We start from the raw sequence: 22,255 nt of genomic DNA, 5'->3' as shown, positions 1-22,255 counted from the left end.
TGGTCTCAGAACCACATATTAAAATGGCGCATGAGCTCCAAAGGGGCCACGGTGACGGTGAAGACAAAAAAAAGTGTTTCCTCCCCCCTCATTAGGAACAATAAGCAGTTCGACTTGCTGGTTTCAGCCCAAGACGTGGGAAAAGGGAGGGCCTGTTTCTGCCAGGCGGTATGTGATGGGACCGTGGCCTGTCTGTGAGCCACAGAACACGCACACAGGGGTGAATGAGCAACGTCTCAGAATTTGCTGCGCCGTGCGTTTGGAGGGGGCGTCCGGGATTAGTGTTCTGTTCCATCTCGCTGGCGTCCGCTTCCTTCTCTTTGGCTCGGCCGTCGTACCGGTTTCCTGGGGCCGCCGGAAACGTGGTGGCCGAAAAACAGCAGACATCTGTCCGCACGCCGTTCTGAGGTCACAGTCCAAAATCAAGATGGCGGCAGGACCACGCTCCCTCGCAAGGCTCTGGGGGAGAATACTTCCTTATCTCCTCCAGCCTCGGTGGCTGCTGGCTTCCTTGATGTCCCCCGCCTGCAGCCCCACAGAACCATCTGTCTGTGTCTTCTGGTCTCATGAGGACGCCAGCCATTGGATGAGGGTCCACCCCCATCCAGGACGACCTCATTTGAACTTAACTCATTATATCCGCAAAGCCCCGTCTTCCCGCACGAGGTCGTATTCTGAGGTTCTGAGCGGACGCGGATGCTGGGGGGACGCTGTCCACTCTGGCCCGGCCACCACTCACACCTGCGTGCTTATCAGACACGCAGAGACAGGGTGGGCGAGGCACCGGCCATTGTTGTGAGCTCTCCAGCATTACTAACTCACCAAACCCGGGGCAGACGCGGGACGGGGGCACTGCTGTGTCCTCAGTCCATAGTCAAAGCGTATGAGGCACCGAGAGTTAGGTGAGTCACCCGAGGTCACCCAGGGGGCCTCGTCCGAGGCGGGATTTGCCCCCAACGCTCCGACAACAGATTCCCTGCCCTCGACCCCCGACATGATGCATTTTAGCCTCACGCCCTCACCTTTGGGGTGCACGATACAGCCCCAACTCCAGTATCCTCTGTGCTGACAGCAGGAAGAATGGGGAAACACAAACCAACCTTCAGAATCTGCTTTTTTTTTTTTCTCAACAAACTTTTTTGGAAGCCTCACCAACTGACTTCCGTTTATATCTCACGGACCAGAACTGTGTCACAGAGTAAGGGCAGCCCCCCCCCCCCAAAAAAAGGGGGAATTTTGGCTGGGCATCTTACAGCCTCAGACAACATGGGGGGTTTTCGAGGAGAGCAGGGAGGAGGGCGGACACCAAGTGGGCAACCCCCAGGTCAACCTCGCGGTGCGTTCTAGAAGGGCCCCCGTGCCATCTTTATCTCTCCATCATTTCCTCCCCTCTGCTTTTCAAATGGATGTTGGAGGGTGAAGGTGGACCAGTGACTGTGTTCACAAAGCAGAAAATCAGGCTGCCAGAGGCATGAGGAAGTTTAAGAGAAACCAACACTCTAATTCCGGGCCCAATCCATCAGACCTTGGTATGAGACGCTATATTCCTCGGTTTTACCGCAGCAGATCCTGCCCCATGCACCAGCTCTGTACCCCACGCGGGCAGAGCGCTCCGGACAGCACCCGTCCAGCGTGTTCTCTGAAACCACGGAGGGCTGCCTCCTCTGCTCGCGCAGCAGGCTGGACCTGCCGGGCACGGTCGGCCCCCGGAGCACCTCTCAGGAGGTGCCGTATAAATAACCCAGCTCCCTCGCCCCACCACGGAATTATTTTTAAGTGTGTATTTTAGGTAATTTCCCTGCAAGGGAATGTCTGAAATATCTAACACACGTGGTGTGTTTTGCATCACAGCCCAGTCCCGCGGGATCAAGCTCCAGCTGTCCACCGTGGCAGCTGGCGTGGCCCACGCGCCTTCCCGGCTCTCTCTTCCCTGCTCCCCTACTGACACTTCCCGAACCCCCCAAATAAACCGCCCTTGAATCCTTGTGCCGGAGTCGGTTTCTAGAGGGGATCCGAGCCAAGATGTGAGTCATCGCTTCTCCAGCAAAATCCGGACAGGGATTGCTTCCTTACAAGAGATAAAGAGTCGAATCCCCAGAATCGTATCTGTGGCCTCTCTTACGAGGTTGCCCCTTTTTTCCCAAGGCACCATCACCTTCTCCCGCCATTTTTCCCTCCTCCTGGCCTCTGGAGAGCCCGACGCTCTGTGGTCAGATACCCAGTGAGTCACTGCTGGCATGCACGGCGTCCAGGTAGCAGAGGGAGCATGGAGCCACCAGTGAGGACAGACACGAGCTTTCTCAAGAGGTTCCTTCCTTGATTTCCCAGCTCTGAAGGCCTGGGGTGAAGAGAGCCCATGACCGTAAGGCAGCTGAGCTCTCTAGGGATTTATGGCATCTAATCATCCGGGCACTTGCGGGTCGAATGTGCAGGGCACGTCCACCACCTCTTACCTGGAGACTTTTACGAGCTGTGCACCTGTCATTCGCCTCCCGGGGACGGCAGAGCTGCTCCGGAGAGAGCGCTCTTGACCTCGAAAAACTGGACGTGCACAGAGAAGGCAGGGAGGACCTGAAAGTTGCCTCACGAATCCCCATGAGATCCTGCAGGCAGAGGGGCATGCCCATTCGGAGGCCAGGGGAGCACCACAGACAGCTGGGCTTACAGATGGTCGCCAGCTAATTCCCGCCGCTGTTCCTTCCCATGCTCGCGTCCGTGTGCACACGCTGAAGGCCTCTCGGGTTTTACCGGTGGACAGAGATGCTCGTAACCCTTCTCTCCTCTTCCCTGAAACTCATGTCAGCGGTCATGATGCCCCGCTCCCCACCCCGGTCTGCTCCCTTCCTTTGGGATGAGCCAGTTTGGGCCAGAGAGTTAAGGAGCATTTTCCCATATTTTTCCAAAGTGTGAACGGTCCTCTTGGATCTCTACCCGTTTAGTAGGAGCGTGCACGCGGGCCTCCCTCCCCAGACGCAGCAGAAAGTAGCACCATAGCCTCACTCCCCCCCCCCCTTCATTCTTTTACGGTGTTTGTGCCCAAGATGAAATCACATCAGGCTGGGAACTCAGAGGAGGGAACAAAACCAAACCCAAGTGCATAATCAACGGGCCTTTGGAGGCTCCTGCGTATTGAGACAGTATCAGGCATGGTCTTTGAGATTCAGGAACATTCCAAACTGGAGGTCTCTCAGAATTAAATAAAGAAAAAAATACATATGCAGATGTATATATATGCGTGTGTGTGTGTGTGTGTGTGTGTGTGTGTATCCAAATCTAAACCAAAGGAGCTAATTATAAGATGAACCTCGTCCTGTAAGGAAAAAAGATCTTACGTAAGAAATGAAGTTAACATAAGGAAAACAGTTATGCAATGCGAAGATGATACATTATTTCTATTCCTTCTTCTGGCACGCTCCTAAAACGGGCGTTTGTGATTTCACATGAAAATCAAATTAGCTAGAACCTGCCCGAGCCTGGCTGTGAGAGACAGAGATGTACCTCCTAGCAGCCCCCCAGGCTCTACCAAGGATGGGCCAGACAAGGTCGGACCTACAGAGGAAACTCCGCATTCGTGCCGATACGACGCCTCTCGGGGACGCCGTCGCGTGTGGTCAATGACACTGTGGGCTGGAACTCGGGACGCGTGCTGTACAGAGGCTGCGGGTTACATGGGGACTTTGATCGCCATGTGATTGGAGGAGACGGTCCCCGCAGAGGGAAATGAGACCCACTTCTGGTTCTTGGAGCTCAGTTTTCCCCATCTGATAAATGGGCTCATGTGGCCTCCCAGAGCCCCGTAGGAGTATCTGAAGAAGGCACAGGTGCACTGGTCACAGGTGTGGAGCACGGCCGCTGCTCAGGTCGGGGTTCGTGTGCAGGGCTGAGAACAGGGAGGGGGTTGTGGATTGCAGTCCTCCTGTTGAAGTCCCCAGCCGTACATTCTGAAGACGTGCACCGCTCGCCATAGCTTAGCACTGCGCCGGGCACTGGGGGGTCAGAAGGCACATCCAGCCCCGTGGACCTGGTGGCCTAGAAGAGGGATGACCGGCTGAATGACTCCCAAGTGAGACAGCAGCAGTGACAGGTGCCACAGAGGAGATTCTGTGCCTGTGTTTCCCAGGCTCCGGGGAGCTCGGTAAAGCATCCCGCGGGACAGCCCTTGAGCTGAGCTGAAAAACGTGATTATCAGGCAGAAGGCGTGTTTGGGTGAGCGTGTGCGCGTGTGTGTTTTGCACACAAGTGTCACATCGGTGGGGCTGAGTGTGTCCTTGGAGCCACAAGGGCGCTACAAATGTACACAGGGGCCAGGACCCAACAAGAGCCCGGAAAAGGGACAGGAGGTGAGAGCCAGCCAGAGTGGAAGAGTCCGAGAGTGAGGGTCTCAGCGTCCACGTGCCCCCCACACACTGTGGGAAGCAGGTGACCTCAGCTCCGTTTACGGCGCTTTGCGCCCCTGGCCGACAGCTCACTGCTTAAGGCAGACGCGTGTTGTGTGAGTTCAGACCTGCTGGAATAGCTCTCGCGGGGACTGAGCTGCCGGACTTGCTGGCTTCAGGTCCCACCTCACTGTTTCCTAGCTGTGTGACCTCGGGCCGGTGACACAACCTCTCTGTGCCATCTACCAAACGGAGAGAATACGAATGCCTGTCGGTCTCATCTGAAAATTCAGATGAACGGCTCCTGGCACTTGGTGACGTTCGTCAGATGCGCCCCTGCCCCTCCGCACGTGACGTCCCTCCCCATCACGCTCTCCCTGTGGACGTCCGGGTGACGGGAGACCGTCGGCTCCGGGCGGCGCTGGCGCTGGGGCGTTTGCAGGGGTGGCGGGGAGGCGGTCCGCCCAGCGGGAGGTGTGTGACGGGCAGGTGTGTTTGTTGTTCCAGGAGGCGGAGATCCTGAACACGGCCATCCTCACGGGGAAGACGGTGGCCGTCCCGGTGAAGGTGGTCTCGGTGGAGGAAGACGGCACGGTGACGGATGTGCTCACGTCTGTGGAGTGCAGGTCGTCCGACGAGGATGTCATCAAGGCAAGTCGCCACCTCCCTGTCCTCCCCGGGACTCCGCTGCCATGGCGGTGTCTGTGACCACCGGCCCCTCCCGGCCCGTCCTGGCTGCCGCACCGCTGGGGTCCGGAGACCCTCCCCTGCGCAGTAGTAGAACAGGGTACAAACCCACGCTGGAGGCTGAGCCTGGTCTGCAAAGCTCCTGCCCTTCGGCGTTTGCCAGGTGCTTCGGGCCTCTTCCCACCCCCTGGGGAGGCCGTGGCGGGGCGGGGGCGGGGGGGGGGGAGCGGTGCAGGGGCTGGGAAGGAGGGCCAGACCCAGACTGGCCAGGGTGCGGCTGTGCTCCGGGATGACTTCACAGCAAGGTCAGTGGGGGTGTTCCGTGTGCCCTCTGGGAGGGCAGTGCTGTCGGGTTCCCTCCCTGCTCCGCTCTGTCCCGTCACTTACAACCCTGGGCGCGTAGGACGTGCTCAGCAAATGTGTGTTGAATGAATGAGCGAACCGTGCGGTCGGTAACCAGCTAGAAGGGAAAACGTGTCACTGAATCGTGGAAACACTTCTCAGACACTGAGGGTGGTTCTGCACGCGGTCGGCCAGACGAAACAAAATATGGCAGCACATCGCGGGCAGCGGGGGCGGTGGGAAGGAGGGCGGTGAGGACGCGTCCGTGCACGGAGAGGGCTGCGGGCTCCCGTGAAGGACATCCGTGCGTGTTCTCACTAGCTCTCACTTGCCCGTCTTCCGGTAACAGTAACGTGCTCTCCGGAAAGTTCCTCTCTGTCTTTGCACTTAATCCACGTAACACACGGTGCCGTCCCCACGCCAGCTTCTCGGGCCAGAGTGACCCAGCGTGGCCATAAAGCCTCGCGTCCCTCTGGACCCCGTCACTGGCTCAGGGAGAGACAGGGTCCTAATCCCAGCCGACAAGGGCAGCCTGGAGACGCGGGCTGCAACTCCTGTGAAAGATTTCCCCTCCCGACAAGATCTCCTGCAGTCACCTTCTCGAGGAAGGGACCTGCTGGGGACGTGTCCAACAACAGAGAAGGCAGAGGCACTCTGCAGGGAAGCCAGGTCCTGTGAGGGCGCCCGAGAGCTCAAGTCCCACCAGACCAGCCAGGCTTGCCCTGAACATTCCCGAACTTGGATCCCTTTTGTGCACAGCGGTCTGAGTTAGGCTTGGGATACCAGTCACCAAAGAAGTCCGTCCTCACTTACACATAGGCTCTACAGTCCAGACCGACCCGAGTGATCCCGAGGCTCATGCAGTCACCCCCAGAAACCCGGGGTCTCAAGGGCATCTCAAGCCGCACGGATGGAGGCGCAGCTTAGGAGCCAGCAGACTTCAGCGGTCACGTCCGTCGTGAGTCCTGGGGTCTGGACATGATGGGAAATCCCACCCACAACGACTCCAGTTTAGAAAAAAAGATCAAAAAGTGTTGCTGGCTGATGTCACTGGGAAGTCCAGAGTCAGGGATAGTTTGGGGGGTTTTATTCAGATAAAATAAAACCTCTCAGAAGGTATCATGAGAACATTCCCACCCCTGCCTTCCTCTCTCTGGGTCTGTGACTCTTTCTCTCTGTTTCTCTGTATCTCTCTGTATCTCTGTGTCTCTGTCTCTGTCTCTTTCTCTTTTCTGTCTCTCTCTGTCTCTGTTTCTCTGACTCTGTCTCTGTTTCTGTGTCTCTCTGTCTCTGTATCTCTTTCTCTGTTTCTCTGTATCTCTCTGTCTCTATATCTGTCACTCTCTGTATCTCTGTATTTCCTTTTCTCTTTGTCTCTTTCTCTGTATCTCTCTGTCTCTGTCTCTTTCTGTCTCTCTGTCTCTCTGTCCTTCTTTCTCTGCATCTGTCTCTGCCTCTGTCTCTCTGTCTCTTTCTGTCTCTCTCTCTGTCTCTCTGTCTCTGTCTCTCTCAACCCCCACCTGGAGACAGAGCTCGTCCTGTATGGCTTTGCTCCCAGAGGCCACCCTGTGGGAGGAGACAGGCGCCTCTTCGTGGCTCGAATCCCAGGCAGACCTTCTGGGCCCGTCCTGGCACCTGCTTTCTTGGGACCCACCCAGGTGGTCCTCCTTATCCTTGAGCCCGGCCTGCAGCTCCGACCCCCCGACTGTCCGAAGCCTGATCACCCCAAAGTACATGATCCGCGGAGGAGAGGCGGGGAAGGGAGGCCCCAGGACAGCTCTGTGTGCTGTTGGCACAGAAGGGGAACGGGCTTTGTAGATGCGTCCGCCCTGCCACTGCGTGGGACTGGGCTTTGGGGGTGAGGGGATCTTAGGAATCCCCAAAGTGGTGCCATGGGCAGCTGGTCTATCACAGGCTGTGGGAAAAAAAGACGGATTTGCTGGAGTATCACCAAGACGTGGGCTGAGTTGTTCTTCTCCACTGTGGTTCTGGGCGTTCGCGAGCAGCTCCAAAGTGGACTGGCCGGTCCCTTGTGGGGACGGGGGACTCAGCCCCTCCGTCACAGCTGGACTCGCCACCTTGCAGTTTTTTCCCAGCTCAGGGTCCACCCTTGTGTGTCCAGCAGAGATGTGCCCGTTGGGAACAGGGCGTAACCCGGCCCGGCCCGTTCTCCCAGGGTCGGTCCCCGCAGAAGACGGCTACTGACCTCTGTCAGGGGAAGCGAGGGGCCGGGCACTGAGCAAGCTTCGTGGACGAGCTGGAGGCCGGGAGAGTGGCCGGAGGGGCGGGGGCCCTCCACCCGGCCGTCGGTCCCCCCGGCACGGCGCTGGGCGTGCACCTGCTGCTTGGCTCCACCCGGCGGGGGCTGTGGGCCTCAGCAGAGGGAGCCATGGCTGGTACACAGCCCTGCAGGGCACTGCCGGGTTCGGTCACCGGGTAGCTCAGGGAGCCGCGAGCAGGAAGGCCCGCGTTAGTCCCGTCTTTACCCTCCGGCTGTGGTTCTGCTCTGCAGGGCAGCTCGGTTGTCTCTCTCCAAGACTGCAGCCAGATGGCCTCTAAGTATCCCTCGAAGGAAGAGGCAGCAGCAGGGATTAAAACTCCTCACCGTCTCTGCCGTCCCGCCAGAGACGGCTCCTGGGTCCCCTGCAGGGAGGAGCCCTCAGAAAGCAGCCCGACCTCTAACCCCGTCCCCCGCCAGGCTCGAGCGCGATCCTGTCCTGCCCTGGTGGGGGGGACACGCTGGTGTCCGTGACCTGGCCCCTCTTAGGCTCCTGGGCCCAGCGGGGTCTCGGAGCAGGTGGACCCCCCCAGGACACCCCTCCGCCAGTCCACTTGTAGACGAGGCGTCTCCCACGTCGGGATGGAGTCGGTAGCTGCAGAGTGAGGTGAAGCCACCCGCGGGAGCCGGGGATGCACACGAAGGCGGGGCAGGAGAGGAATGATGGAAGACAGCCTGGAGGCGGTGGGCAGGGACTTGGGGGTCGTCTGGTGCTGTTGCTTTTCTCATCTCTTTCGACACCATATAATGGTGTTCCTTGCCTGAAACTGACTTCCTTCCTAGCGTCAGCTTTTTGTGATTCCTTGATTGCAATTCGATGTTTGGGTTTATAGGAAGCATTTCCCTTCCCCATGCACAGGCCGGTCTCCTAGATTCCAACTGTTTTCCTCCGTGTCTATCAGTTTCTAATATACGACGCGCTTGGGGCGCCCTTGGCTTCCGCCTCGGGTCACGTGTAGGCAGCCCGTGTCGCGCCAATAATAACAGAAATAGCGTTTGAGTGTGTGTTGCTCAGTCCTTACACAGCAGCCCAGCGTCCACCCCTTTGATGCTCACAACAATGGTGTGAAAGAAGTATTATGTGTTTCTGCATAAGGGAATCCAGAGAGAGGGGTTTGTAAGACGGTGGCAGGATACACAGAGCATAGAATGTACCATCTTAACGGTTTCTAGGCGTGCGGATGGGTGGTGTTAGGAGGCTCCCCGTGGCCGTCTCCGGACACGCCGCTCTGAACACGCAGAATTTTGACACGTCTTCAGAAACCAAGGTTCGTGGGGCCCGTTGCCATGGTACCCAAGACCCGCTCCCTCTCTGCCTCTATCACTCATCCGTCAGGACAGGGTTTGGCGGACGATTCCCGCCATGGGAGCCAGCCGGGAATGCCCATTCGTGTATTATTTCCGTGGCTGCTGTTGCGCTGCCGTGGCCGAGTTGAGTGGCAGTGAGGGAGCAGTAGGGCCGTAGGGCTGCAGGGCCTGGTGCCCTGACCATCCGTTTCCTACAGAGAGGCTTACGGATCTCTGCTCAGGGGCTCCACGCAGGCCTCTCTTCCGCGGGCGATTACTCTCCGGGCGCCCTGAGACCCTGCGCTCCTGGCCAGAAATAACTCCTCCATGGATGGTTACCGTCCTTCCGGCAAGATGCCATGCTGTGGGATTGAGCGTGAACACCTCCCTGCGATGCTTTGCTAAAGCAAATATACTCCTGGGAGACGCCGTATGTATCAGTTTCCAGACATTTCCGTCAGAATGGACTTGCTTGGGTCACTTTCCTCCGTGATAGGAAAAATCAGGACAAGCCGAGATTCTGCCTTATGGGGAGAGGGGGCAAGATGCGTCCGCGGTGGGGACCAGCCTGGCCCCACACCCCGGGTTAGCCTAGGACAGCGCCAGCCCCGTGGCAGACATCACCAGTAGAATTCGGCACGTGTTTCTGTTGTGCTGAGACATTGGCCCGGAAACCCCTCACGACGCTGCCAGCGTGGGCATAAGAGACAACACCCCTTCGTCCTCCCGGACCGAGAAGGAAACCACATACCGCGACCCCCACTTGCGTAGAATGTACGTGAGGGGTCCCGGAGTGCGGAGACCAGGGATCACAAACCCAGCAGACTACAGATCCAGGAGATAACACACGTGTGAACAGCAGGGAGGGGTGGGGCCTGCGGCGGACTGGGGGGCGCAGCTGTGACTGCGTCCTACCTGACTCGCCTTGCGGAAAGAGCGCGCGGGGCTCTTGAGGGCGCAGGCCCTTAAGCCAGGTTGCCTGGATTTAAATCCTGGCCCCCATACTTCTAGATGAGAACCAGCGCTAGATATGTAGTCTCTCTCTGTTCCTCGGTTTCTTCCTCGGGAAGTGGGTGTGATGACGTTCCCGTGGCAGGTCTGCTTCTGCACCGTGCTGGGAACGAACCTTACAGTCGTTCTGATTGGCCGTCTGTTCGTCTTGTGAGTAGGACGATGCCTGTCCCTGCACTGTGAGCCTGGAGAATGTCGCACACATTCTCTCCATCTGTAACTGGCTGAGCGGAGCCGGGCTCGGGGGGTGAAGCGGACTTTCCTCAAGCCTCCTCACTGGTCGCTGCCCTCGGCTTCGACCTGTGCCCCACACTCTCTTCTCAGCCAGCAGCGAAGGCATCCCTTTAGAAGCGCGCATCGCAACACATCGCTGTGCCCTCAAGACCCTCTTGTGGCTTCCCATCCCCCTCGGAGAAAAGGCTGCATTTCCTTACAGTCGCACCACGGCCGTCCCTGTCCCCACCCTCCGCCCCGCACCCTCCCTCCCTGACCTCATTTCCGTACTCTCCCCTCAGCCGCACTGCTGTCCTGTCCTCTGCCAGAGGCACACCCGGTCACCGCCTGCTTCCTCCAGGGCGTGGCTCCCACCCGTCTCCACCCCCTTCTCGGACTTACTGTTCTTCGTGGAACGTACCCCCATTGTCTTACTGTATCTTCCCTTGTCCGTTTGTTCGCTGTCTGCCTCTTCGAGGAGAGGGGCTTGCAGGCTGGGTCATCGCTGGTCCCCCAGTGCCTGGAGCATCTCGCGGGCCCTCTGCCAGGAGCTGCGGAAAGGAAGGCCCTTAGCTAGGAAGTTGTACGGCGAACGTGGGCAGAGAGCATCATCTCTCTGGGCTGCCACACAGAGGATGCTGATGTCAGAGACAAACTTCTCTCCAGTAGGAAAAATTCAGTACGTGGGAGATGCCTGTTTACTGACTGTGCAGTGGGATCTCCCTGGACCTTCGTATAAAAAAGCAAAAACATCCCGAACACGGTGGATGGCCCACCCTCCGGGCCCCAGGAGGGAGTATGGATAGGGATAGTGAGTTGATGGATGGGATTTAGAACCGTATGAAAACAGCTCTGTTGGTCCAGTTCAGAAGGAGTAAAGCATGTTTAGAAGGCTGTAGAGAGAGAACATTCTGGATGGAAAGGCCAGGAGCAGGGGTGAGGTAAGCAGGACAGGGATCGGCCTGATTACTACTCCATACTTCCCGTTTCGTATGTGAAATGTATCGTTAATTGGGATTCTCTGAAGCTTCAATGGGAACAGGAGGCCAAGGGCCAAGTGTCCCTTTTGCAGACACCGTGTAGGTGATTAGATTCAGCAGGAGGACCGTGCACCGTTACTTCCAAGGTTTTAAGGATTAAAATGGCAAAAGTCAGACTTTAGAAGTCAAACAAAGCATTCGTGGCCAAAAGGGTTTCAATTTAAAAGATTTGCAAGAGTAATTTTCACTGCAGGTGACTGACCTTTCTTTAGGTAAGACGTGACCATCCTGGGCTTGGACCACTCTTATCCTGAGTTGTCTGTGTGTGGGCACCTCTGATGGGTTTGCAGAAATCCTACACTGGGGACCCATCGAGCGCATTTCTGGGTTCCCGGACTAAACCGCAGGCCTGGCACGTGGCAGTTCCTGAGTAATTATTTGCTGAATGAATGACGGGAGAATAAACCTAGATTTGCATTTCAGCATTGAGAAACATCCAGTGAGCTATAAAGTATCACAGCCTCCTTTACCGTTCTGGGATAGTTCTGGCTAAATGGACATCTTTAACACACATACGTTGTGTTTAATGGGCTCCTTTAGTAATTTTGGGTTTTGGATGTATTGTTCGCCGAATGCTCGGGAGCTGTCAGCTGGGCACACCTGGAGGCATCAGCTGGAGGCGGCAGAGGCCCACCTGGATGGACCCAGACTCTCGCTATGATGACTACAGCTTTGTAATATAGTTTATAAAGTCTGAAATTGTGAGTTTTGTTTTTCTTTTTGGGTATGAACCGCGGGTTACCTGATGGGCACCACCTGGTGGCAGCAGCTGGAATTGCAGGTGTAGTACCTTCCAGGATTCTAACATTCCTGTAAGGGTGAGCCTGGCTAATCCCCCTCCATTTCTGTGATGGAAGTCATTTATGCGACTCGCTCTGTGACTACAAACACACTGTTCTAGGAAGAAGGAAAACATACTGACAACAGGTGCATTAGGGCATGAGATGCAGGTTGTGACTCATTTTAAATCCTCACTCAGCACCCAGACAGTTAAACAGTGTGTGGTATATACAGAATGTGCATGGTTGGCACAAAGCCATTGTATTATGTTTTTTTAAAACCCAGCCTTAGAATGGTAGTGGTTTGTTTTTTGTTTTGTTATCTTGCCTGACGATTTAGGAGTCAAACCTTCACTGGTGCTAAAACGAGGCATGCAGAGGCCTGCTTGAACATCACATTTTTTAAAAATGTGTATTTTTGAGAGAGAGAGAGAGAGAGAGAGAAAGAGAAAGCAGGGGAGGGGCAGAGAGAGAGGAGGACAGAGGATCCAAAGTGGGTTCTGCACTGACAGCACGGAGCCCAGCTCAGAGTTGGAACCCCTGAACGGTGAGACCGTGACCTAAGCCAGAGTCGGATGCTCATCCGACTGAGCCACTCAGGCTTCCCTTGAACATCACATTTTGAATGTATCTGAGCTGACAGTACACCTGCTGTGTTGCAAACCTGAATGGACAGCAGAGACTCTCATTAATGAACTAATTATCTAATAGATAATTAGTACCAACCCAGTAGCGCACCCTTGTCAGCTGCTTCTACAGAGTTAAATTAAGAGAAAGGAAAAGGTGGCAAAAAATGTACATGCAGAAACCAAAATTAGAGACTGTACTTGGTCCAAAGGGATTTTTTTATTATTATTTTCTTTCAGAGTCTTGTGAGTTCCTGTCTCCCAAGAGCTTGACATTGAGTCTTGAGTTTAATTTTAGGGTGAGTCACAGAAAGCTTCCGCTGTCTTTCCCTGAGGGAAAGGTCTTTAATCCAAGAAGAGAGAGAAAGAACATACCAGGAGGTACAATGTGTGTTTGTGACCAAAAGGAACACCCGAGTTCCGAGGCAGTTCTACACTGGTAAAACCAGATTTCTCACGTTGGAGGCGGGGTGGGCTCAGTCCGTGAGAGAATCAGCCTGGTCCCTCGTCCCAAATGTGGACCCTCAGGCCTCTGAGTAACATTTCTTGGGACAAAAAGCCACCACGTTGGAGGGTCCAGGGGTCTATTCCAGAGAGGCCTCTCTGGACAGGACACAGGGGAGGCCCAGCCCGGGGTAATATTTGGCCACCTCTCTACATGGAAATACTCTTTTTCCAAAACACATGAAGATTTTAGAGACCCAAAGTTCAGAAGATACTATGGAGGCTCCCATATAGAGTTCAAAATTAAAGCCATACTAAAATGTTTATAAACAGTCTAACAAAGAGTCTTAAGTATAAACATAAGTTATTCAACAAATATTTACTGAATTTCTGATGGCATACGGGACACGGTTCCAGGTGCTGTAGACTGAGCCACGGACAAAACAAAATTCCTGCCCTCGTGACAAGGAAAATAGGAAATCCTATCTATACGAGTATAGGAGATATGTATATAGTATCCTATGTCATATTTTTTCATAAATATGTGAATAATTTTTTTCTTTATACAAAAGGAAAATAGGTATTTTCATATACATATAATATACATATACCTATATAAATAGCTTCAAACGTAGACAGAATATATCCCATATGTATCATTTCATGTATATGTAGAGTCCTCCACAGAGGAAGAAAACAGGATGTATATACAGGGGAGGGAGAATCCATCCTGTTTACGTGTTAGTCATCTGCACATTAATATATACCGCATATATAAGCTATCTACAGTCTATATAGAGTTTCATACATCTAGTTTCCTTTACAGAGGAGGAAAAAATATTTTTACTATTCTGTATATCCTATACATGCATACTTTTTCACATATGTATTTTATTATCATGTACCTCCTGTATAATAGCTTCACATATATTCTCCTATGTAAAACAATATATAAAACCTTCTTATAGAACCTTATATATAAGAATATATATACATATGCTTCTCTTCCTCCTCTGTGCCTTACATTTTATATGAAAGTTTTATATATATATTCTCCTATGTGTAATAGAATATATACAGTCTTCTTATACAATCTTAAACAGAAAAATACATTATAATTACATATAATTGCAATATGTAATATAACATATAATTATAATTATACATATATGTGTATTCATCTGCCTTCCTCCTCTGTGCCTTCCCAGCAAGGTGTGTGTGTATGTGTGTGTGTGTGTGTGTGTGTGTGCACATACATGTGTATATTCATATAAGAGTGTAGTTGCCTCACTGAGAAGGGGACCTTGGGCCCAGGCCCAGAGGAGGAGGGAACGAGTCCCCAGGGAGGGTGGGCAGGAAGGAAGAGTGTTTGGGGGAGGAGGAACAGCAGGGAGAGGGCTCTCGGGTGGGAGGTGCGTGGTATGTCTGGGACCCAGAAGAGCAGCAGGGGGGGCAGAGGGTGGGAGGCACCGTGTGGGGCAGGCGCATGCGATACACATGAGGGGGCAGCCAGAGAGGCAGGACCGTGCCTTCTGCGGTGCCCGGGGCTGGGGCGGTGAGGCCAGGAGGTGGTGGCAGGCCCGGCCGCTGCTGTGTGGACCCCCTTGCGGTCTGTGTTGGTTCTGCACGGCTGCTGCGGCAAGTACCACGAGCGTATTGGCCCGAAACAGTACGCGTCTATCATGCTGCGGTTTGTAGGTTCGAAGACCAGCATGGGTCTCAGCGGACTAACATCAAGGGGTCTGTAGGGCGGCGTCCTTTCGGGACGGTTCCAGGGCAGAATCTGTTTCCGTCACTTTTCCCCCTTCGAAAGCTGTGGGTGAAAGGGCACAAACGTCCAGTGACAAGATGGACAGGCTCTGGGAATCTGACGTTCTGCACGGGGGCCCGAGTTCGCAGTCCTGCCTTACGCACTGGGACTGGGAAGCCACCAAGAGAGCAGAGCCTACATTTTCTCACCGCAGTGAAGGAGGTGCTAACCTTGTCGCGGGGACCGTTTCACACAAGATACATGGGTCAAATCACCGTGTTGTACGATCACACGGTATTCTATGTCAATTATATCTCATTAAAGCTGGGGTAAAAAGCCACAGAAAAAAATGTTTCATATTGAAGCCAGGGTTATTGCGGTGTTCTGTCTCCGTGAAAACAAAACGTGTGAAACCACGCGGGGTGATGAGAGCAGTAATAACAAAATAGTAAAGTGTAATCAAATTGGTTAAATAAAATAATGAAATATGTCTAATACTTACAAAGATAAAAGAATAGATCAATTTTTTTTTTTTAATTTTTTTTTTCAACGTTTATTTATTTTTGGGACAGAGAGAGACAGAGCATGAACGGGGGAGGGGCAGAGAGAGAGGGAGACACAGAATCGGAAACAGGCTCCAGGCTCCGAGCCATCAGCCCAGAGCCCGACGCGGGGCTCGAACTCACGGACCGCGAGATCGTGACCTGGCTGAAGTCGGACGCTTAACCGACTGCGCCACCCAGGCGCCCCAGAATAGATCAATTTTTAATGTGTCATCAGATTTAATTCATCGTCGATTTTGACATTGATTTCGTAGTACGGCAGGGTGAGAGAGAGGGAGGGAGGGAGAGAGGACACTCCCGGAACTGAGCAGCACCAATGTCCCTCAGGAGCACAATCCTGGGCTCGTAAATTGCGCTTTGGGCAAATGACTTTTTTTAAAGGTGTTTTGTTACTTTCCAGGATCCTTACGGAAGGGGTGTCTGAAGGCACAAGGCAGAGGCTTGTTACTTAAAATGCCAAAGACGCTGAAAGGTTTTTTTTTTTTTTAACGTTTATTTACTATTGAGATACAGAGACAGAGTGTGAGTGGGGGAGGGACAGAGAGAGAGGGAGACACAGAATCTGAAGCCAGGATCCGAGCCGCCAGCACAGAGCCGGGCGCAGGGCTTGAACTCACAGACCACGAGATCGTGACCTGAGTCAGTCAGACGCCTAACCAACTGAGCCACCCAGGCGCCCCAGATGCTGAAAGTTTTTAAGTCCTGTGAAGTTTTAAATGCCTTTGAAAAAGTGTGGTGAAAACCACCCACGTCCCGGGCCCGTGGCCCCTTCCTCCGTGTCCAAAGCCTGCAGTGTGGCTCTTCCCACTGCTGTGTTACCGAGGTCGCGCGTCTGAGATTTCCCCTTCTCTCCCCGCCGCCCCTCCCTCTGACCGCACTGGGTCCACCGAGCAGCCCGGGACGTCTGTGCATCTCAGGGTCAGCTGCTAAGCAAGCGTGGCTCCATCCACGACCTTACTTCCCTGATGTGTTCACAGGTGCCGGCATCCGTGTGCTGACGTCTTTGGGGACACGTCGTCCCGGGCCACCTCGCCAACATCTCCGCTGACGAGACGTGTCCTTCTGATGTTTAGGTGGTGGCACGGGACACACAGCCCTCTCTCTCGATTTGTAGGTGACAGGATAGGAGCCTGTGGCCCGTGGCCACACACAGCCTCCCTCCGCGTGTTTTCTTGATCCCTGTGGATGGCCGGGCTGTTGGTCAGCCCCTGGTCCCTGCAATGCTTCGCTTTTGCCGGGCCTCGCGAGGGCCCCACGGGGGCCGTGTCCGGGTCCCGGGTGTGTCCCCCTTGCCCAGAGCTGGTCTCGGGCCCTTGTGCAGAGTTCCAGCATCATCTCCCCTTTGGGCTTTCGTTCTTGAGGCCCGAGCGGGGACTGTTTTCTTTACTGGCCAGCAGGTGCAGACGTGAAAGTTTCCGCATCAGGCCGTCTGTTTATTCTCGCTTCTGTCATCTCCGAGCAGCCCGGGGCCCTTTGTTGTCCGGGGGCTCCCCAACTTTGGGATGGCAGGTCACAAGCCGCTGGCTTTGTGACGGGTGACGGCTTGGACACATCCAGACGCTTGGGTGCCTCTTCGGGGCGTCCTTCCCCTGGCTTCCGTCGGGCGGTAACCTCTCAGGGGCTTTTCTCCTTCCTCGTGGGGAACCGAGCGCCGCAGATGGTTCTCTGTCAGGAGCACTGGCTTCGTCCAGTGGGACAGCCCCTCCGGGCCTGGAGGCCCAGCCCTTGGCTGACCAGCGAGGGGCGGACAGCGTTGGCTCTCTTGCAGCCGAGCAGCGCTGTGCGTCCTTCGGGAGGGTGGGTGGTCTCAGCACTTAGAACAGTGTGTGCCGTGAGCCAGGATCCAGCTTGGTACTTTTTTTTTTTAATTTTTTTTTTCAACGTTTATTTATTTTTGGGACAGAGAGAGACAGAGCATGAACGGGGGAGGGGCAGAGAGAGAGGGAGACACAGAATCGGAAACAGGCTCCAGGCTCTGAGCCATCAGCCCAGAGCCCGACGCGGGGCTCGAACTCACGGACCGCGAGATCGTGACCTGGCTGAAGTCGGACGCTTAACCCGACTGCGCCACCCAGGCGCCCCCAGCTTGGTACTTAAGCCCACCCTGTCTCGTGTGGGATACGACATTTACCTGTTTTCCAGGGTTTCTGGTGTCAAAGTTCTGGAGGAGCTCATAGAGGCTGAAACTTCTCTCTGTCTCTGTCCCTCTCTTTATCTTTCTCTCTCTCTCTCTCTCTCTATCTCTCTCTGTCTGTCTCTCTCTTTCTCTGTCTCCATCTCAGTCTGCCTCCCTGCCTCCCTCTCTCTGTCTGGTTAGCACCCCAGGTACGTTCTCCATAGACCCAGGAGTAGCTCAGCACTGGGAACAGACACGTCATCACAGTGCAAGGTGATGGGTGTCACGGGAGGTACTTCAGCTCACCGAGGAGGGACTTGCCTCTGGTAAGGGGAGTGTGGGAAGGCTTCCTGGAGGAGGTGGCGTCAGAGTTGTGGATTGAAGGGGCCGCAGGAGAGACTGGGTGAGTCTTCCCAGGCAGAGGGAACCCAAGGGAGAGTGCTAGAACCGAGGGCCACCGTGTGCTGGAGGGTCTGAAGCGTGGCCGTTGAAGGGGTAGGAGGTGACGCCGGCCTGGGGATGCGAGATGCCCGTAGGTGACAGCTGATCAACATCTCTGGTCACTGCTGACCGTCTTCTGGGAGCAGAGTCGCCCCCGTTTGGGGGCCAGAGACATGTCCGTGGGTGGGGGCTCATGAAACCCACGTGCTGGAGCCCCCGCGTGTAGCTGTCCTCTGTTGCCACAGTGACACTACCTAGCAAAAATCACAAGAAGTAACGATTTTAAAGTCCGCACTGGTTTCCCTGAGAAGCCTGTGGTCCGCCGGGCAGTGACGCTGGCCTCAGCTGAGCCCAGCTGGTTCGTGCACCCGGGGCCCGCTGGAGGGCCACAGGGCTGGCCGAGCCGGGATGGACGGACGTCAGCTGGGGCTGGCGGTCGGAGAGGCCCCGGCCGCACGAATCACATCCCCCAGCAGGCCACCTGGGCTGCGGCGGGGCCTAAGAGAAGGGGGAACACGCACAAGGTCTCTTGCAGCCTGGTCTCAGAGCCTCTCAGCTCTACTGGCCAGTACATCTTGATGCCCCAGTTCACGCGGTCGGAAACAGACGCCAGGTCCTGATGGGGGAAGCTCGAGGTCACGAGAGCGTGGACGTGGCCCATCCATTCGCCACGCTGAGACTCTCGGGGCCCCGTCTGCCCGCTCAGAGTGGCACAAGCAGTGCGTGTTGTAGGGACATCCCTCTGGCTGCAGCACAGGGACTGGAAGGCAGAAGGGGCCACGTGTCGGGCAAGGCAAGACATGAAGAGCGATAACCTAAAAACGTGGCGGGGGTTGCAGAGGGAAAGTGGATGTAGGCCACAGCGAGGGATTAAATGGGTACGTACCGCCAGCGAGAAGGTGCAGGTGATAGAGCCGAGTCCACGGATGGTGCCCAGGCTCCCGGCTCGGTCAGATTTGGGGACAGTCACGAATACCGAACTTGGAAAGAAGCAGGTTCGTGGGGGGCAGGAGGATAAAGGGAGTTGGGACAGCGCAGACATGCCATTCACAGCTTCAGATGCTGAGGGATCCTGTGATGGGAGCAGCCAATGGGCCATTTCCGAGTGGAATATGATTTAGTATCTTCCTCCCACTAGGTCACTTTTGAGAATCAAATGAGACATTATTTGCGAGTAGAGGCGCACGGCTGTCCTGTCCTAGACAAACCACATGTGTGGTCACCCCAGATATGGGCCAGGCGGGAACTGCCTCTTGGGGCAAGAATGGACCTCATATTTAGGGGGACCTCACATTCAGGGGGAGATTTCTAAGCACAGCCAAAACCTGAGCGGCGAACATCGATGTGTTTCTGTGGGTCAGAGACCCCAAAGCAACGTCTTACTGAATGATAACCTACGCTTTAATTGTTTCCAGAGGAAAAAAATCCCCCCCAAGGTGAGACCTAGAAAGGACACGGTCCTGATTTCTGAAGGCCCCCAGGGCTCGCTCACCGAGCTGCGTGGTGTTAAGGAAGCCACGTGTCCTGGATACTTTCACGTAGTATTTGCTCAGGCGCAATTCGCCACGTTTGTCAAGACGGCGACAAGAACATCCTCTGTATTAGGAGGATTATACTCTGCTGTCTATTAGAGGGACATATGTCTGATGCAGTCAACTGTGCTTGTCCTGCATGTTCTTTCTTGGGAACAGACTCAGTTGAAAAAGCAGTTAGGGTAAAGAAGAGGTAAAGAAGCTTCTTGATAAAGAACAATGTGGGTCGGAGGTGGGAGGATCTACACCAGCAGTAAAGGTCGTGTGCAATGCTCAGAAAATCCCGCTTTGACCTAGGACTTCCGAGGGGCAGAGAGGGGAGAACTTCTAACTGTGTCCGTGTGACAGCACAAACCACGCTCGCTTTGCGCAGCCGGGTCTCTTACTATTTTAAAAACTCAGTGGCTCTGGTTTAATGATGGTGATGGAGGTTTACTACCTGAGCTGATTTTTAAGTAGCTTTTAAGCAGCACTGTTCCAGACTTTCACTGCGCGCACCCACCCCCGGCGGCCCTCCCTCAGCACCACTGCTTCCCCGACACCCTTGTCCAAATCCCCCTGCCTCGTTTTACCTCCAAGACCGTAAGGCTCCTTAGCGCCCCACCGCCTGCCCTCCTCCCACCGCACTGGTTAGAGGGAGGCTCGCTGTTGTAACGAGTGAGACTTTAACACACTCAGGATCCATTTCTCTTTGTACAACAGCCAACATCACCTGCCCTGCCCCACCCCCCACCCCGAGACGATTCGGGGACCCAGGCTCCTGCCATCTTGTGGCTACTCTATTGCCCAGCTCTCCGGGATGGAGAGCCGTCTGGAGAATCATGCACAACGCTGGTTGGATGTGTTCCATTCACTACAGCTCAGTCACACCGTCCTGCCTACCGAAAATCACGGACTCTCTAGGTGGACAAGTTGGTCGAGGATTTACCTGACAGGGAGGCTAGCCGTGCACCCGGGAAGAAGTGGGGTAAAGAGGCACTCTCGGGCTGGAGGGCCCGGAAACCCAGAGGAGCAGCTGATTATTTACATTAGATGGACATTAGTTGTTCAATACATAGCGTGCGACGAGTGCGTGATTTGCCTCATATTTTGCAATACGTAAAAATATCGTATCAAAATGGATTAAATACTTAGCTTTAATTCAGTGAATCCTGAACATTCATGCGATGTTAGTACTGTGCCAAATCAAATCTGAAAAAAGATGAGGTTATCCTATTTATAGTGAATTTACAGCGGCCATTCTAGTTTAGGGAACGGCGGTAGGTATGCTAACTCGTCGTGGTCATTCCGGCCCCGGGACTGTTCTGAGCCCTTACATGCAACAGCGCCCGTCTGCTTCATAACGCCCCCTGAAGGTGGGGCCCGTGCTACGGATGAGGGGTCAGAAGAACAGCCCACATTTACACCCAAGCGGTCTGGCTCCAGCGTGTGCCAGGACCTGTTACAAATAAACACACTGCTTGAGACGCCGAGAGACAGAACCCAGGAGAGCCAGGCAGTGGGTCCCAGTGGCAATGCAGATGGCTCGGGGGGGATGGTCATGTGGTGGGGAGGGGCAGCCCGGCCACGCACCCCTTCCCAGTGGAAGGAACAGTGACCCCGGAAGAGTGCAGGTCAGAGTCCCTGCCCCAGGAGAGGCGCGGAAGGAGGCAGAGTCGAGCCAGAGGCAGGGTGGGCTTGGAAGCTCCTCGCACAGATAAAGAGAACCACCAGCCCCAGCGACCAGAGCAGGCCCGGAGGAGCAGGGTGCGAGTCGTCCCTGCCCCAGGGAGCCTTTGGATCACCTAAATTTTAAATATGCATTCTCAGGGCACTGGGTGACTCAGCCGGTTAAGCGTCCAGCTTCGGCTCAGGTCATGATCTCACGGTCCGTGGGTTCGAGCCCTGCTTTGGGCTCTGTGCTGACAGCTCAGAGCCTGGAGCCTACTTCGGATTCTGTCTCCCTCTGCCTCTGCCCCTCCCTCCATTGCGCTCTGTCTCTATCAAAAATAAATAAACATTGGGGTACGTGGGTGGCTCAGTCAGTTGAGCAACCAACTTTGGCTCAAGTCATGATCTCACGGCTTATGAGTTTGAGCCCTGCATCGGGCTCTGTGCTGACAGCTCAGAGCCTGAAGCCTGCTTCTGATCCTGTGTCTCCCTCTCTCTGGCCCTGCCCTGTCCGCACTCTCTCTCTCTCTCTCACATAAAAATAAACATTAAGAAAAGCAGAAAAATACCTTCAGAAAAATAAATAAATATGCTCTCTCAAGAGATGAGCACATAAAACCCCTGTGGGGGCCAACGTTCGCTTGCACCCACTCCCCCGATGGACGTGCTAGAGGCTCCTGAAGGAAAGGCCTGGCATTGTTCGGGTCACACACCTCCCTGAGCTCTGTTGTCAGTGGCAGTCGGGAGCTCAGCGCCGTATTCCGACTCCTCTGCGGAACCCTCGACAGCTCTGAGGAGTTCTTGTTGTGCAGTTCAGTTGGGAGGTTTCCTGTGGGGTTGTCACAGTAAGATCCTTTCATCAAAACCAGACCCACTTCCAGGGCCTCTGGATTGTTTCAGGAGCTGTATATGCAGTGTATTTCAGAACACAGTGGCTTACACTCAGTGATGTGGAGAGATAGATAGATAGATAGATAGATAGAGTGGATGGATGGGTGGATGGATGGATATATGCATGCATAGATGGATGGATGGATGGATGGATGGATGGATAGATAGATAGACAGATAGATGATAGATAGATAGATAGATAGATAGAGTGGATGGATGGATGGATGGA

At 54.6% G+C, this 22,255-nt stretch overlaps 1 protein-coding gene across 2 annotated transcripts in view; it reads left to right on the top strand.

Moving 5' to 3' along the window:
* LOC121010435 (transmembrane protein 132D) overlaps positions 1-22,255 on the top strand; it is a 565,590-nt gene that overhangs the window by 479,087 nt on the left and 64,248 nt on the right. For both annotated transcript variants that reach the window (XM_040444102.1, XM_040444101.1), the window contains one exon: positions 4,884-5,027. In XM_040444102.1, coding sequence (XP_040300036.1) covers positions 4,884-5,027 — 144 coding nt within the window. The remainder of the gene's footprint in view (positions 1-4,883; positions 5,028-22,255) is intronic.

This window comes from Herpailurus yagouaroundi, unplaced genomic scaffold (assembly GCF_014898765.1).
Source record: "Herpailurus yagouaroundi ecotype Mexico unplaced genomic scaffold, PumYag 191, whole genome shotgun sequence".
NCBI lineage: Eukaryota > Metazoa > Chordata > Mammalia > Carnivora > Felidae > Herpailurus > Herpailurus yagouaroundi.
This window is presented reverse-complemented; position numbering and strand designations above follow the sequence as displayed.